The sequence below is a fragment of the Rhinichthys klamathensis genome, unplaced genomic scaffold (genome assembly GCF_029890125.1).
Source record: "Rhinichthys klamathensis goyatoka isolate OS25496 unplaced genomic scaffold, OSU_Roscu_1.1 h1tg000764l_1, whole genome shotgun sequence".
In the NCBI taxonomy this organism is placed as follows: domain Eukaryota; kingdom Metazoa; phylum Chordata; class Actinopteri; order Cypriniformes; family Leuciscidae; genus Rhinichthys; species Rhinichthys klamathensis.
The window spans coordinates 225,946-243,920 of NW_026607165.1; the positions used below are offsets into that span (position 1 = coordinate 225,946).

General features: G+C 38.8%; 2 protein-coding genes across 3 annotated transcripts; one reads left to right on the forward strand and one right to left on the reverse strand.

The window, feature by feature from the left end:
* Nucleotides 1–5,183: 5,183 nt before the first annotated feature.
* Nucleotides 5,184–13,749, reverse strand: dnajb12a (DnaJ heat shock protein family (Hsp40) member B12a). Of its 2 annotated transcripts, none has more exons than XM_056242929.1 (9): nucleotides 13,581–13,749; nucleotides 13,018–13,189; nucleotides 12,739–12,884; nucleotides 12,464–12,640; nucleotides 12,268–12,347; nucleotides 7,231–7,340; nucleotides 6,097–6,269; nucleotides 5,844–5,978; nucleotides 5,184–5,742 (listed from the first exon to the last, which is right to left on the reverse strand). In XM_056242929.1, exons 1-8 carry the CDS (start codon nucleotides 13,711–13,713, stop codon nucleotides 5,854–5,856), a joined length of 1,116 nt encoding a protein of 371 aa, XP_056098904.1. In that variant the 5' UTR covers nucleotides 13,714–13,749; the 3' UTR covers nucleotides 5,184–5,742; nucleotides 5,844–5,853. The 2 variants fall into 2 exon arrangements, with proteins under 2 accessions (XP_056098904.1, XP_056098903.1); XM_056242928.1 differs by having other exon boundaries at nucleotides 5,184–5,746.
* A 1,250-nt stretch (nucleotides 13,750–14,999) lies between these two features.
* Nucleotides 15,000–16,702, forward strand: trmt2b (tRNA methyltransferase 2 homolog B). The gene has a single exon (XM_056242925.1). The coding sequence runs from the start codon at nucleotides 15,212–15,214 to the stop codon at nucleotides 16,652–16,654; it is 1,443 nt and encodes a 480-aa protein (XP_056098900.1). The 5' UTR covers nucleotides 15,000–15,211; the 3' UTR covers nucleotides 16,655–16,702.
* The last annotated feature ends 1,273 nt before the right edge of the window (nucleotides 16,703–17,975 follow it).

Sequence of the window (17,975 nt, forward strand, 5' to 3'; positions counted from 1 at the left end):
ATATGGGATCTAATAAAAATGGTGCAAATCTCAAACAATTTATTTTCAATAAACTAGGACTTTCCAACTTGTAACTTCCCTGGAAAGACTTGAACGCACAAAAACAATGGACTCTTTCCTAACCCATGAGGCCATGAGAGAGGATTTATGAATGAAAGTGAAGACAACTGTCTGATGCTGGTATAGGTCACATAGTTATGGCAACATGGCAAATGTAGAATGTTTGAATTTCAGTCATACAACACACTTTCATACTATATTAAAGAACATACTTTTTTAGCGGTCACAAAGTAATTACTTATTCAAAATAAATACCTAAGAAAGTAGCCTATGCGATTTTGGACGCAGCCCAAGTCTTTATGATTGAGTTATTGAATCATTCACTCAACCGATTTGTTTCAAAAGCTGATGCATTTATGAACAAAACAAGTGACTGGCTGAATTTGGACTAGCACACAATCATACTGTTTCTTTATATTATGTTGCAGAAATAGTAGTAGCCTATGCTAGTATGCTAATTTAAATTCAGCCACTCTCTTTATGAGTGAATTATTTAATCATTCATGCAACCAATTTAAAAACAAATTAATTTGTTAAAATTAATAAATGTTTCTTTATAAAAACCTAAATTGCCTCTTCCCCAGTAACAAGTGATATCTAGCCAACACTATAATGTTTGTTTGTTTTTTACCATAAAATGCTGTAAATGAAACATTAATGAAAACCTTTCAATTATATTTTGATTTACATATTTATTTAGATCCGATTATTTAGATAAGCTACTTCCTACTTTTTGTTTATTGCATTTAGTTTTAAATAGACAAAAAAAATTATAGCTTGTTTTGGGTTCACCTGAAATATAAAATGGTTTGCTACACCTTCATTTGCAGCAGGGATTCAGTTTTATCAGGGAAAATCGTATTATTTCTTTGTAGAATATTAAGTAATAGAATCTGTTTCCCAAATGCAAGCAACCAGTTCACATTAACATGGACCGTGGATAGAAACCATTTATAAGTGTGTATTGTGATATTTAATACAGCGTTTGATATAGTGCATCATTATAGACCAAATATAATGTAAGAAACATGCACCCTGATATTGACACCAAAACGATGTGACATAAAAAGCACTGACTGACAGGACAATTGACAGAGCACACATGACATTGTTTATCTGTGTGAATATGTCAGCATATAGTGTAACTCAACCCTGAAAGCCCCACAGGGGGTTTCAAGTGGTCATTTTTGACCATGTCTATGCGGTTGTCACTAGCTGTAGTTTCAATTCATACATGTGACACCTGATTTATATGAAAGAACAAATGCTGCAGGCAAGCAATGCAAACCTCAACATACTTGACATACAACATGCAGATTAGGGGTATATATATATATATTTGTATATTGTAATACAATATGTAAATTCCACAAAGTAAACAATCTTTCATGAAAAATGCTCTTTAATTTCTTAAAAAAACAGCGCATATATATACATGTTCTCTGTTCTCACATTCCTTGGGAATCAAACCGTCTTGGTGTTGCCAGCACCATGCATTACTGTACTCCATAAGCCAGATAGGAAAAGACATAAGACACACATTGACTCTGGATTACTCCTCCTCTCACATGCTCTAAGAAAGAAACATCAGTGTTTAGAGGTGATGTTGTACACGGATCAGGACGGGGTGCAGTTTTCCCCCTGCTCTCAGCATATCCCATGAGGCTCTGCAGCACAGTGTCACTTCGGCAACTGATATGCTGCAGTGAAGGCAAATCGCTTCATTTCAATCTTTCATCTGCAATGAGTCTGAAAAGTCCCAGATTTCTCATACTCTTCTGTTTGCCTTTAGTGATTTTTAATGATACTGATATGTTTTTTTTTGGTGTCATTTTGGCTTTGCTAATACAAGGTGGCAGTTTTTTCAGAGGTAACTATATATACAGTATATACACACACACACACACACACACACACACACACACAATCCTGCTAATCAAATAAACTTAAAGTGCCTAGAAACATGCATCCTGATATTGACATCAAAACGACATAAGACATAGAAAGCACTGACTGGCAGGACAATTGACAATTGTCATGAAATATTGATATGAATATTGTTTTTTTTAAACAAGTTATTGATAGCAAAGCCTATTACAATAAAAGAGAAAAAAAAGACAAACACTGCAACAATGTTACAATAATGTTATCTGAGGTCATTTTCACAAGAGAAAAACTAAAGTAGTGATGGTTCAGTTGCCCAGAAGCTTCCCATTAAGCTATGAAAATGTATTTCTGAATGTTCTCTGAACATTCAAGACTGAACGAGTTCCAGTTTTTTAAATGTTTTCCAAAAAAAAAAAATTCTTGGTAAAAAGGGAACATTCCATTTTTCAAACATTATGGGATTGTTACTTTTGAATGTTCCCTAAGCATTCTGAAACTAGTAACATTTAAAAAACGTTAGACGAACATCCAACTAAAACATTTTAAAGAAAAAAAAACACGTTTGTGATGTAGGCTATAGATTAATTTTGTGCAAACGTTTGGAGAACATTATTAAAGACCAGTTAACTTTGAACGAATGTTCTATTAATGTTACTGGAGAACTTTTGTTCCTATGTAACTTTGAGAGAACCTTGCCAAAATGTTATCTAAGTTCTGTGAACTTTCCCTGATAGCTGGGTAAGCTGCAGCGCTTTCATGGATGACATGTGAATATTAGAAAATAATCGTTGGATGGCACTTTTGATCAGAATTGAGTATTCCAAAAAGCTGTGTTATAATAAGATCTGATAACCCATTCTTTCTGGATTAGTTTTTTTTTTTTTTTGCTCTGCCTTTAAAGCTTTAATCCTCACTTCTGCATTGCAAGGTGTTGTTTTTTTCATGCTTCCCCGAATCCTCGCCAGTATAAATCTGCACTCAAAATGTCAGCAGCATTCTCTTTCTCAGTAGCACACAACATAATCTTTAAAGTGGCTCAATTAATCTTCGCTGAAGGCATTAAACAATGCCTTAGCCCATTATTGCCTTCATCCACATGCAGCAATACTGGCAGACATGATCTTTGCACAGTTTTGCTGACAGAAGGATTTTAGAGTTGTTTTAGGGTTAGGTTCCCCAAAAAGGGGGCCAAATTGTAAATGGCATGACATTTTAATAAATTACTCATCTGTGCAATAATGTCACTGAAGGAAAGCGACCTCCTCATGGTCCACAAGATAAGTGGCTCGGATCTCAATGTTAACCTTAAGTGTAACTTTACACCTAAACTTGCTGTGCAGCGTATTGGAACTGCATGAAAGAACACTACATCTCAGCAAGAATTATCCAACATCAGAGTTTCTCGTGGCCCCTCTGGGAGCTGGGATCCTTTTCGTCCTCTCATGCAATAAATCAAATCTTAAATGGAACAGTGTTTTGGATGAAGACACACACAGAGACACACATTATTTAGATGCAGTGTGCATACTGGGTTAGACTTGAAATTAATAATCAAACACATTCCTCTCCCTCAAAAAAGAAAAGAAAAGAAAACCTCTAGTATTTTGCAGTCAGGCGCCATTATCATGCCACATGCATTCACAATCAGTTCATAGTTCTTCTGGACATAATAATGGTTTCCAAGACTTTAAACATCAGTGACCACAGACAAAACAGGAGTCTGTATTCTTTACCAAAAGCATGGTGTTTCTATGGTTACTGACTACTCAAAGCAGTCCAGGGATTTTTCTGTTGCTCCTTCCTTCACTGTGCTGCCCATAAAATCAGCTCAATTCATGATTTCATGAAACTCTGACCACCAACACTGAGCCCACCTGCATCAGACCGGACACTCGGGCCTTTTAGTCAGCCTGGATGTCCTTGCTTAATGAAGCAAGGAAAGTATGAATGAAATTACAAGGCAAGTATAAATAAATATATATAGATTGGGATCTGCAGTCGACACGTCAGTGTTGGAATTGCCATGTCAAATCTGAGTGGCTATTATTACTGTATGATCAACAACACACACAGAAAAGGTATGATGCATATCAATGCTTACAGAAGATTAACATAGAACGACCCAATCAAGACTTAAAAAGGCATGTATGCTTCTTTTTTTAGGTCTTGATAGGATAGTTCATGATTTTAATATGCATTTGTGTTTTGTATGTATTGTTATGCCCATAACAGAGATGTTGATGCGGAAATAGCGTGTATTTCTTTATTGATTTCTAGCGGCAAAGCTCATGACTGCCTCCCGGTGGGCAATTCCAAAACTGACATGTCGACTGCTGATCTCAATCTATAGTCAGTACGATTTCTTTTTTAAAAAATGAATACTTTCCTTGTAGTTTCATACAGCAAGGACTCATTAAAAGTGACAGTAAAGACTTAAATTGTTACAAAAATCGATTTCAAATAAATGCTGTTATTTTGAACTTTCTATTTATCAAATAATCTTAACAAAAATGTATCACGGTTTCCATGAAAATAACATTGATAATAAGAAGAAATGTTTCTTGAGCAACAAATCTGCATATTAGAAGGGTTTATGAAGAATCATGTGATGCTGAAGACTGGAGTAATGATGCTAAAAAAAATCATCTTTCTACGTTTTAAAATATATTATAACAGAAAACATATTTGAAATCGTAATATTATTTCACAACATTACTGATTTTAATGTATTTTTGATTGGTTAAATGCATCTTTGGGGAGCACAAGAGAATTTCTGAATTAAAAGAAATGTATGTCCAAACAGACTTGGCTATAAAGACGACTTATTATTGGAGTATGGAAATTAAGCATGATTATATTTTAACTCTAAATTTGTTAAAAAGAAAATTTATTCTTATTGTTTATTTCCTTTTGGGTAACTATGTTACATTACATACATACACACAAAATCATAAAATGTTGCACTGAACCGAAAGAACATAATATATATATACGTATATAAAAAAGAAAATCTCCAGAAAATTAGAATTTCAGTGGCTAATTAGTCTAAGCACTATCTTCAAGCAGTGATGTTTTTTCTTCCTATATTACATATACGCAGGGACAGTATACAGCAAGACTGGAGCTGGCAAGGCACTTGATTATGCTTTAGAACCTTCAATCTACACTTTGCAAAACACACTGTTAAATGAATGTTAATACATTTTCTAAGAAAAAATAAATTAAAATGGAAGAAATAGTATGACACCATTTAATAAATAATTAATTGTCCATTTGCATAAATCTCAAACATTCTTTTTAAAAATCCAACAGGCAAAACAATTCATTAAATGCTGAATGACACCGACGTACTCATTTGACTTTCTGTGGTCAGATCAACAGATTTAAACACTACTAGAAATTTCAGATTTGGCTCAGAAAGCCCAAATATGGGTGTTGAAAAAATGCTTTAAGAAAAAACGAGGTGTAAATAAAAAAGGAAAAGCAGTAAGCTAGCAGCATTGATTACCATTTAACAGCAGTTTACTTTCCTCTCTACCAGCAAATCATCTAATTTTTCATTCTTAATTCATTACATTTTTTAATCCATATTTAAAACTACTTCACAGATGTTAAGATCTTCCACGACTTGTAATTTTCCGAAAATTTTGAAGGAGAGATGAGAGCGAACTCCTGTGGCACCAGGATGGGCTATCTTTGCTTCTCTTAAACTGGTGCAATGCAATGTCCCGTTTTAGCAAAGAGAACAGAACATTTCTGTACACGAACATCTTCAAATGACGTCACAACAGGACACTACCTGAAACGAACACAAACGGTCAAAGAAAGTCCACAAGTAAGAACGCACTAGATAAACAAGCTAAAATTCAGAAAAGGAAAGTAAACCGTTGACTCACTTTCTGCTACTCAGTGTCCATGTATCAGAACCTGTATATCTGAAAGTTTCGAGCAACTGGGTGTTGCCATTTTCTGCGCTCTTTGGTACAAGTCTGTGTCCCCAAAGTAACGTGCCCGATACAACAAGCCTTCCTCTGCAAATAAGAGCACAGATGTCTAGGTTTTCAGAATATTATGCAAAATTACACTTGCATTACTTTTTGTTGTTTTTTACATCACGCATTATTAAGCAGCTTCATATGCATCACATACTTTGTTGTTTCTCCTTCCAGCAGTTGTTTCTCAGGTTTGATATATAGTCATCCTCCACACTTTGTTCAACATTCTTGAGATTCATTCCTGTATATTCTTCTGAGAAGTGGTCGCCAACATAGTAAGGCACCTTCAGAGTAGGAGTGTGTCGCCTGTTTGTGTGGCCCATGGATCTAAAGCAGGTGGAATGTACAATAACGTCAGAGATATTTATCACCCACAAGACAACCATCATTCTTCAAAATAAACATGTTTTTGCTTTCACTTTAAACATTTCTCTGTAAAATTGAGGTTTAAAAATGAAAACAAACAATATATAACATAGTTTGACAACTAGCTCAAAATGCACAATGAGATAGAGAAAGAGTTTCATATAACTTTTAAAGTGCCTCTATTATGCTATTTTAAAGGTCCCTAATTTTGTTTTTAGAGGTCTCCTATAATAGGTTTACATGCATCAAAGGTAAAAAAACACTTCAATTGTCTCCTAATATACATTGCACATCACCTCATTTCTCAAAGCTTATGAAAATGGTTTGTTCGAAGATTCAGTCTCTAACTCAGCTACAACTACAGTGTTTAAGGGCAAATCCGGTTTGAATCCCGCTGGAGCGGGTCGAGTAGGACTGGTTACATTTGGTGCCGTGACCTGGATGGGAGTGATGTTTAAGGGGATGAGTGCTTAGTAAGAGCTGTGCGAGTAAACCTCAGTCCCCTGGCTTCAAGAGGCATGCTAGCGACTGACGCCAGAGACCTGTAACGCCTTGATAACGCGCATACCTCCCATGCCAGTTCGAATCCCACTTGAAGCGGGTCAGGTAGGTTACATTGTAACAGGAAGTGAGACTAGAATTGCTGAGGAATCGTTTCAGCAGTTCATATTCGATTCTTTCTTTTAGGAGACAATAACTTTATTTGTTGTGCACGTTGATCTTTAAAACTCTGCAGACCTTTTACATTCACAAACAGCAATATTACACACTACATGAAATTAGTTAAAAAAAAGCATCTTAAGCAAGTATTGTCACACACCAGTTTAAAATAATAGTGTATAATAATAATAATAATAATATACCAAGCACACCAGATCATAATTTTAAGATAATGCACATTTCGGTCAATGTTTGGTCTTACGGTCTGTGGCTGAGGCTGTATGGAGGACTGGAAACCATCATCTGGCTGAGAGCTGAGACTATGATCAGAATGAGTATGGGCATCAGCTGTACAAACAAGGCAAGGCCACCCTGGATAATGAAAATTATTCATTAAAATAAAAGTTACATCATGACATGAATGAAACAGCTGCCGTTATATTCCATCATTCTGAATAATTATTTTAAATGCATAACAACAGCTCAGTTAATGCAAAGTAACATTCTGTAAACAATTGTAATTTTTTTTCTTTTAGCCATAGATGGCACAATATTTCACAATGCTCTTCTTAATTTTGTCATGTCATCTCTAAATATTTGAGCTATTTGGTCACACAAAACAGTTTATAAAGTTAACTGATCTCATTTTGTGTATCTGGAAAATTGTGATCTATGAATGACATTATATTATGTTGAATATCAAAGATGTTTGTGTCCATTAATGAATGTAGGATTTGTGGACATTAATATTTTTAGATTTGTGGAGTAAAAAAAAAAAGTTATTATTTTGAAGTGAAAAGGTAAAATCCTAGAATTGGGACAAAAGAGCCCGAGTGGCATGTTTTTGCTACTGTTATAAAAAAAAAAAATGATTTAATACTTAATATAATTCATGGGGTAATTATTCAATAATTATTATTCTGCACACCCCCCTGCAGTCACATTTTCCATTAAGGGACAATATCTGCCCCTTAAATTCATTTTCAGGTGCATTTTTTACCTTCATTAAGGCAAAGTTTTTCTAACCCTATTAAACTTATGTCATTTTTTTAAAATTCCATTAATATAATAAAGCATTAAATTAAACTAAATTGATAATTTGAATCAAATGAAATCCTCATCAACAAAAGCCATTTTTGCACTGCAGTGGTAAAAGCTGCATCTAGATGTATTTACACACCATTTAATCCAGCTAAGACAAAAAAATGTTATGAGATATGCCTAATGTTTGAAATGAAAAAGTTCAATAGAGAAATATGAAGTGGTGGTAAAAAAAAGTGATACTTAAAATATTATACTAAAACCGACAGTAAGTGGCGGCAAGTCACTGTTTTAATGAGTGCGTCATCTCTATCATTCATTCATTAACAAAGCAACTGGCTGTATTTATGAATAATGACTCTTCCAATTCGTTCATAGCCGCAGATTCGTTCAGTAATGAAACCGCTGTGTTGGAGACGCACAACAGTTCTGATGTGGCTTTCGTTGGAACTATTATTTCGTTGCAAAATAGAGCTAACAATACTGTGTTTAAAATGAACATCACTTAATATTACCTTTTTGTTTGTTGAACTGTTGGCATTGTTGCTTGTATAATAGCTATAACCCATTATCAACATTTAAAACAAGAACTCACACAGGGTCTTCTATCGATCTCTATGCACAGTCGGTGTCTATATTTGTTCTTCATGCTAGTAAGTGCTAAAACCCCACTTTTACAAATGTACATTGTCGAGAACAGCAGTAATGTAGCTTGATTTGCTAAGGCAGCATACTCTGCTCATATGCACACTGCTTGTGTGGATGCAGTAAGTTTTGAATGCAAAAGATGATGTAATTTGATTGGATGTCATTTATTTGACCTTTTACGCCACTAGCATTTTCCTGTTTTTACACCAGAGGTGGCATTCTGCCTGTTAGAAACACATGCTTGGTTTTAACAATTTTAAGGTGGAGTAGAATTATTGAAAAACTCAGCAACTTTGTTTGTGTACCATCTCTGTCACCTCACGTGATGCTATTATACCATATCTTCATTTAAAATATGGGCAAATAAAGAAGTGTCATAGGTCTGTATAGGTAAGTATATAAGCAAGTCATGGAATAAATGTACCTTTCAAATGAATAGTACAAATTATTGCTAAAACACCATTTTAAATAGAACTGTAACGGTTACCAGCTGGAGTGCCCTTGAGAGCCACCAGAGGGGACTCCACATCAGACTCTCACGTTCACTCACAGACTACATTTCCCATAACTCACTGCCCGGACTCATCACTGATCACAATCACCTGTACCTCATTCTCTGATTGCATTCACCTGTGTGTCATCATCCTGTTAGTCTCAGTCCATATATACCATGCTCATTCATTCACTCACCGCGAAGTCTTGTTTTGCTGCTGCGAACATTTCCAAGCGTTTTCCCATGTATATTCCTGCCTGTTTTGACCTTGTCTGTTCCTGATCTTCTGCCTGGTTCCTGTATCCTTCCTGTTTGCTGCCTGCCCTGATATCCTGCCTGTTTACTGACCACGATTTTGCCTGATCTTCTCTGCTGTGTTTGCTGGTGTTTGACCCTTGCCTGGTGACTACTCTGTTAAATAAAGGACAAGCTGCACTTGGATCTGAACGTCTCCTATGCTTCGTAACAGAAGACTTCGCCACACCGAGATCCAGCAGCGATGCCAACTATGAGTCCAGACGTCCAAATCATGCGTCTCCGTCAGGAGAATCGGTCCATTGAAGACTATGTCGCGGAGTTTATTGAACTGGCACATCTCACCTCAATGAACACAGAGTGCCAGATGATCTTTTTCCGAGGAGGACTATCTGAACCGCTCAGTTCATTCATGCCCTTGCATGACCCTCACGGGACATTAGAGAGCTATATTGAACTGGCCCTTCTGTTAAGCGGTTCAGTGTATACGGTGGGTGTGGTAGATGAGGAACTCCGTGAACCCACAGTATCCCCTCAGCCTGAGTTTCACGTCAGCCACGACGAGCCTGAGTTTCTCCACGTCACACCAACCATAAAGCCTGCCACCAGATCGGTCTATGGCCGCCCAGGACTGGTTTCCAGCGTGGCAGATTCCCCGCTGATGTCTGCACGTGGTGCCAAGAGGGCCATTGTTTCAGGGTCTCGTCCTGCCGAGACCGTCCAGCCAGAGTCTCATCCCGCAGAGACCGTCCCGCCAGAGACCGCCGAGCAAGAGACTGAGCTTCACGTCACTTCTGCCGATCCAGAGACTGAGCTTCACGTCACTTCTGCCGATCCAGAGACTGAGCTTCACGTCATTTCTGCCGATCCAGAGACTGAGCTTCACGTCACTTCTGCCGATCCAGAGACTGAGCTTCACGTCACTTCTGCCGATCCAGAGACTGAGCTTCACGTCACTTCTGCCGATCCAGAGACTGAGCTTCACGTCACTTCTGCCGATCCAGAGACTGAGCTTCACGTCACTTCTGCCGATCCAGAGACTGAGCTTCACGTCACTTCTGCCGATCCAGCGACTGAGCTTCACATCACTTCTGCCAATCTTGATCCTGATCCTGAGCCTGATCCTGATCCTGTGTCTTCAGACAAGATGGCCGACTCCACGCCTGTGTCTTCGGACAAGATGGCCGACTCCACGCCAGTGTCTACGGACAAGATGGCCGCCTCCGAGCCAGTGTCTACGGACAAGATGGCCGCCTCCGAGCCAGTGTCTACGGACAAGATGACCGCCTCCGAGCCAGTGTCTACGGACAAGATGGCCGTCGTCACAGAGTCTGTTCCTGTTCCTGAGCCAGAGCCAGAGTCTGTTCCAGTTCCTGAGCCGGTGTCTGTTCCTCAGCCGGTGCCTGTTCCTGCGCCGTGGCCGCCCGAGGGGTCTTCACCGCCGTGGCCGCCCGAGGGGTCTTCACCGCCGTGGTCGCCCGAGGGGTCTTCACCGCCGTGGCCGCCCGAGGGGTCTTCACCGCCGTGGCCGCCCGAGGGGTCTTCACCGCCGTGGCCGCCCAAAGGGTCTTCACCGCCCGAAGGGTCTTCACCGCTGTGGCCGCCCGAAGGGTCTTCACCGCCTGGGCCGCCCGATGGACTGTCTGCTCCGCCCTGGCCGCCCGATGGACTGTCTGCTCCGCCCTGGTCGCCTGCACAGCCTGCTCTGCCCTGGTCGCCTGCACAGCCTGCTCCGCCCTGGTCGCCTGCACAGCCTGCTCCGCCCTGGTCGCCTGCACAGCCTGCTCCGCCCTGGTCGCCTGCACAGCCTGCTCCGCCCTGGTCGCCTGCACAGCCTGCTCCGCCCTGGTCGCCTGCACAGCCTGCTCCGCCCTGGTCGCCTGCACTGCCTGCTCCGCCCTGGTCTCCAGTCTTGCCGCAGTCTCCAGGTCCTCTTCCGCTCCATGGGCCTGGCCCTCCATCCCGCCCCCAGGTCCGCCTCCGCTCCACCTCCCTCCTGGACAATTTGAGGAGCGTCTGGAATCCGCTCCTTAAAGGGGGGGCTATGTAACGGTTACCAGCTGGAGTGCCCTTGAGAGCCACCAGAGGGGACTCCACATCAGACTCTCACGTTCACTCACAGACTACATTTCCCATAACTCACTGCCCGGACTCATCACTGATCACAATCACCTGTACCTCATTCTCTGATTGCATTCACCTGTGTGTCATCATCCTGTTAGTCTCAGTCCATATATACCATGCTCATTCATTCACTCACCGCGAAGTCTTGTTTTGCTGCTGCGAACATTTCCAAGCGTTTTCCCATGTATATTCCTGCCTGTTTTGACCTTGTCTGTTCCTGATCTTCTGCCTGGTTCCTGTATCCTTCCTGTTTGCTGCCTGCCCTGATATCCTGCCTGTTTACTGACCACGATTTTGCCTGATCTTCTCTGCTGTGTTTGCTGGTGTTTGACCCTTGCCTGGTGACTACTCTGTTAAATAAAGGACAAGCTGCACTTGGATCTGAACGTCTCCTATGCTTCGTAACAAGAACAGTTGATTTAGTATTTCATATTAATGACACATTAAAAAATATATGAATGTTTTATGAGGAATGATATCAAAAGTCATGTATACATTTGGCAAAAGTTTCCCCAAAAGGGGGGTAATTTTACACTTGATAATTACTAAATTAGCAAATGTTTCTATTTATTTCCATATTTCCACATTGTCTGATGCATCAACATTCTGTAAATGGAAAACTTGTATCTAAATATGTTACAATAACTAAGTAAATGCACACTGTACTTAAGTGGGGAATCTTTCCCTACTAGTAAAAAATCTGCACAAAAAACTCTTATAAACTTGGAATACTCTTACTTCTCTCTGTTGTTCTCGTCGTTCTGGTCGCTGCTGATGGCCAAACCTCATCCTGCCATTGCTGTACACATGCACATTACCTAGAAACATAAACAGAAATGGCACAATGACACATTTGTGGATTTTGAATGTATTCCACCACAACCACTAACATGTTGCATTTCTAATACGACATTTCAAAAGTCACATGACTCACTGGTTGGAAATCCACCTCCAAAGAACATATTGAAAAGGTCCTCGGGAGAAATATCTGCCTCGAAATTTCTATGATTTGTCCTATGCCTGTGAGTTGGGTGGGCTTTTTCTTCACCGTAGACATCATACTGCCTTCTTTTTTCAGGGTTACTGAGAACTGCGTAAGCATTACCTATAGCTGTTGAAGACCAGGAAACAGAACGAATGAGAAGACCACATGCAAACTTTCTCCATACTGAGAAGAAACGCTGAATGCATGAGTTTAATGTATTATACCTTTAAATGCTTCAGTGGCACCGGGTGCATGGTTTTTATCTGGATGAAACTTTAGAGCCAACTTTCGGTAGGCTTTTTTCAGATCCTCCTCAGAGGCTTCTTTACTGACTCCAAGAGTCTCATAATAGTCCTTACACCTCTTAATTCTGCACCAACGGAAAGACAGATCACAGTATAATAGGAAGAACGTAGTTAGGTAATGAAACCACTATGCACACATATAAATCAAATCACCACAGCCTCGTCTTTTAAGCAAGTAGTCTGAAACAAATAACAGACCTTTTGACAGCATCCAGCTGCTCTGATGTGTAAGGTTTGGCAGATTCTGTGGCACCATGTCCAGAGGAGTGATCTTCAGCGTTCTGGCTTCTGTTTCGTAAACCATCATGTTCTCCGAAGTTTTGTTCACTTGTAGAAGGTCCTCCATTCTCAGCAATAGACTCTAGTAAAGCTGAGACAAGAGCACTTACATTTTAACAAGCAGCACTGGTGTCTGTTTGTCTGTCTGTCTGTGTAAATATCTATCTATCAGTGAAAATATTCATATTGAATTTCAATTTACCTTATATTATGTTAGATTACATTACCTACATATGTAAATAGTAGCCTATATTGACATCCAACAGAAGTGATATAGAACCAAGAGCACAAAATATATGGTTCGTGTTTTTCTAACATACAGTTTGATCATTTAAAAGTAGAAAATGCGGTTATTCCGCAGTTATAAGAGATCGAGATCTCCGGGCCTTAATTACCGTCTAACTACAGGCTTCAGGTTTTCTGGTGGCCCTTTAACAGACCTCCTACGATCTCCACTATACACTTATTTACAGTACACGCACATCTCGCCTTGTCCGTGGGAAACAGTCTCTGTGCCTTCTCGAGGAACCGTCTGGATTTGTCGAGCTCATTATCTCGCAGCGCTGCGATCGCTATTTCGATGCAGCGTTCCGCTTCGTCCTTGTTTGATTCCATTGCGACGGCGGAACTGATGACTGATCTCTTTCCTGAACCAAAAGACGCAGTTTGATGACGTTTGCAACAGAGTCAAGAGTTTTTCACTGGTGGATAGAACGTCCACTCTGTAAGCTAAGGTTTCCCATTATTGTAAAATTACTTAAACCTATAAATAATGACGATGATGATAATAATAATAATAAATTACTTAAAAAAGTTACAATATAAACTGCTATAAAAGACTCACTTCTTAAATCGTTTATTTAGCCTATTTAACTAAAAATTATAAATAATACTAAATTAGGCGTGTGATAAAATAACAACTTTTACAATATAAACTTCTATCTATCTATCTATCTATCTATCTATCTATCTATCTATCTATCTATCTATCTATCTATCTATCTATCTATCTATCTATCTATCTATCTATCAACTTACAACAAAAACATCTGCTATAAAAGGCTCACTTCTCTTAAATCTTTTCTTTATTTAACTAATAACAATAATACATTTGGCAGATTCCTGAAGAAATATCAGAAAGGTTTGGTGATATTATTGGTAACGTTTACCGGTAAACTACTTTCCTCTACTTATCCGTGTTTTACATTATATTTGATTTATTTGTTCATTTATTAATTTGTTTTTTTATTTAATATATTTTAAAATCACATTAATTTATAAATCTTTTACTTCATTCATTCTTTGGCTTATTCTGCTTATCTGAATGTGTTTGTTCTCCTAAGAAAGTTTGTACAATGTAATTTTTTGTTCCTTAATAATAATAATAATAATAATGAATATGATTAATATTATAATAATAATAATCCACTCTTGCATGTATAAATGAAACTATGTGGTAGCTACTTTGCTTTTCTACAGATTGACAGAACTGTAGGCCTACATTTGTATTTACAAAGCAAACAATGATACATTTTACAATGCAAAATAAAGTAGTTCTTGATCCTTTTATTCTTTAATTTCTTTTTCTTTTTGTTTTATTGTTTTTATTTATTTATTCACCTTTTACGGTGTAGGTTGTCACGATGGGAACCTGTAATTATATCTACATATTATAGTAGACTTTTAAGATAATACAAATAAAATAAAATAAAATAAATAGTTAAAAGTAGTACTGCTCAACCTAAGGCTGAACAATTGCTGTTATATTCAGAGATTTGATAATGTACCTTGTTTGTTTGTGTTGTTGAAGCATAATAATAAAATACAAATAATAATTTAAAAAAAAGTTAAAAGTAGTAGGCCTACTTCCGGTAACCGACTTTTGCGGTCTTAAAGCAGAGTGGGCGCACTAGTAAAGAAAGTAGCGTCATTAGAGCGCCGTATCAAAATGTTGTCAAGTTGGCACATGGAAAAAAGGTAGAAGAAACAATATTTGTTTTAGCGGTCTGTTTACACGTTTAAATAGCGAGGCGGAATATATATAGACTACAGCACTGTTTGAGCGTGTGAACCCACGGGCTCACTGACACTGATAGGCTAGAAGTCTGCACCAATGTCGCGTGCATATGAAACAATGCGCTTACATTTAACCTGGCCATTGTTGAAAAAAATCGTCACTGTACCAAAAATATGTTTCGGTTATTTAATAACTAGCCGCTGTGGTGTCAATACTTGCTGTAAGCCTGTAAAGAGAAGAAATGAAAGGAACCCAAAACTACCAGCTGACTGGCACACTCTTTCTTGGGAAGAAAGACTGGCTGACACTGTGACTCCTTTGTGGAGAATGAATTATGAGAAGCAGCTCCAGTGGAAACAAGAGCAGCAGCACAAAATCTTGCTTGAGATGACAAAGCAACTAGCTCTGGATTCAATGCTCCCTTTTTCAAACGACTTAAGATTCCCTCTCCTATCCATAGTACCCTCACCAGTGAGAGATGGATACCGCAATAAATCAACCTTCTCTGTCAACAAAGGGGAAGATGGGAATCCAAAAACTGTTGGATTTTATATAGGCAATGGAAGAACGGGTAACATAGTATGTGTCCATGGTGACCATCTCCTGAACATGCCTTCAAAACACAGCATGGTTGCAAGGTACTATGAAGATTTTATACGACGTTCACCACTCCGACCATGCATTTTGTTTCATGATGGTGGCCACTGGAGAGAAATCATGATAAGAACCAATTCTGCCGGTCACACCATGGCCATTGTCTACTTCCATCCTCAAAACCTAAGGCCTGAGGATATTGGCATCCATAAAGCTGCTCTGGTGGAGTACTTCACACAAGGTCCCGGAGCAGTTTGTCAGCTGGATTCTCTTTATTTCCAGGAGAGCACAATGACCCGTTGCAGTAATGAACAATCCCCCTATCAGCTTCTGCACGGACAGCCCCATATCTTTGAGGAGGTGCTCGGCTTCAAGTTCCGCATTTCTGCTGATTCTTTCTTCCAGGTGAATCGGGGAGCAGCGGAAGCTTTGTACAAAACTGTTGCGGAGCTGAATCGGGCTTCTGTTGGGGGCACACTGCTGGATGTATGCTGTGGTACTGGAGCCATTGGCATTTCGTTATCCCCACAGATGGAGAGAGTCATTGGCATAGAGCTCATTGAGCAGGCGGTCGAGGACGCCAAGTATAATGCAGCAATAAACAGAGTTCATAACTGTCAATTTCTCTCAGGCAAAGCAGAAGTTGTTCTGCCAAATATGATGCCCACTTTGAATTCTGATGGCGGACTGACAGCTGTTGTGAATCCGTCCCGGGCTGGCCTACATTATCGAGTTGTCAGAGCTTTGAGGAACCACCCAGCCATAAGAAGGCTTGTCTATATATCATGCAAACCTGATGGGGAGGCAATGAGGAACTTTAGAGAGCTCTGCTCTGGTTATAAGAGAAAAATCACTGGTGAAGCCTTCAAACCAACTGTGGCTGTCCCTGTGGACCTGTTTCCACACACTACTCACTGTGAACTAGTGCTTGTTTTTGAGCGATAGTGATTGTTTCAAAAAAAAAAAAGTGGCTGCTTTTCCAGTGAATGTCTGTTTATATGCCATTAAATGTCTATAGAAAATGTTCAATGCAGTTACTCTTAATTACAATTATGATATATTGTGGCATCATGAGAGGGCGTGTACTAGAGGGCAGATACATTGCTCTAAGATGGCTCGTCTTGTTAAGAACTAACACTCCCAGGTCACCACACGTGGAAGCTGGGAAGCAAGATGGCTGCCTATTAAGGACTACAAAACCCAGGCTGCCAGAGATAGCAGTAGCAGCTGCAGCTAATAAGACCGGCAGCAGGGTCTAATAGAAGGTGTGAGAGAATGCTGTAGGTGTGTGTGGTTGGGAAAAGACAAGTATGTGTGAAACAAAGAAGATTAAGTTATTTTGTTGTGAGCTGAAGTGCTTTGAGTTGAAAACCTTCGGTTTGAATATTAAACCCACACCTGCATACTGAAGAGACTGTTAAAGCGGTGTTTACTGGGAAATTGCACAAGCTGAAGATCCTGAACCTCTCATGCTGTCACAATATATATAGGTCTATATGTATATATATATATATATATATATATATATATATATATACACACACATTATATATGTTATAATGGAATAAAACCATAAAAGTTTTAGTTAACTAAAAAGGTTTGTTACTTGAAATAAAATAAACTGTAAAATTAATTAAAATATGACTTCAGCTCAGCATTTCTCATTTTTGTTTTGTTTAACCTGATGTAAAACAACTAAAACTGGAATCAAAATTGTAGACATATTAAAAAAACTAATAAAAACGACAAAAACAAATTTACTAAAACTTTAAAAAATAAAAAATAAATCAATATATTAATAGGAACTATAATAGTATCTCAGTGATACTAGCGCACATATAAAATACTAGCAGGCCCCTTGCATTGTCACTAGGGGGTACTATTGCGTCATCCCTCTTGTGTAGTGCTACATGAATATGTAAATGTAAAGACAAGCCTGTGTATTTATATACTCACAGGATTTTTGAAGTCTGATGGTAAGTATTAGTTGTGACAATTGGACACATTCCTTAAGCATTAACAGAAAGTTCACATTTGAAAATATCTACAGTGCACCACAGAATAAACATATAGCCTAGTAGCACAAATATGTGCTGTATAGCCATTTCCACATGCCATGCTCTTTCACTTTTAGTTTGGACATGGAGTATGGCACAATGACGTGTGACTGAGAAGGGGTGATGATTTGGATGAAGCATGCTTACAACGAAATCACTTACTGAACTAGGGAAAATAAAAGTGCACTGATCGAGAAAACATTATGTAA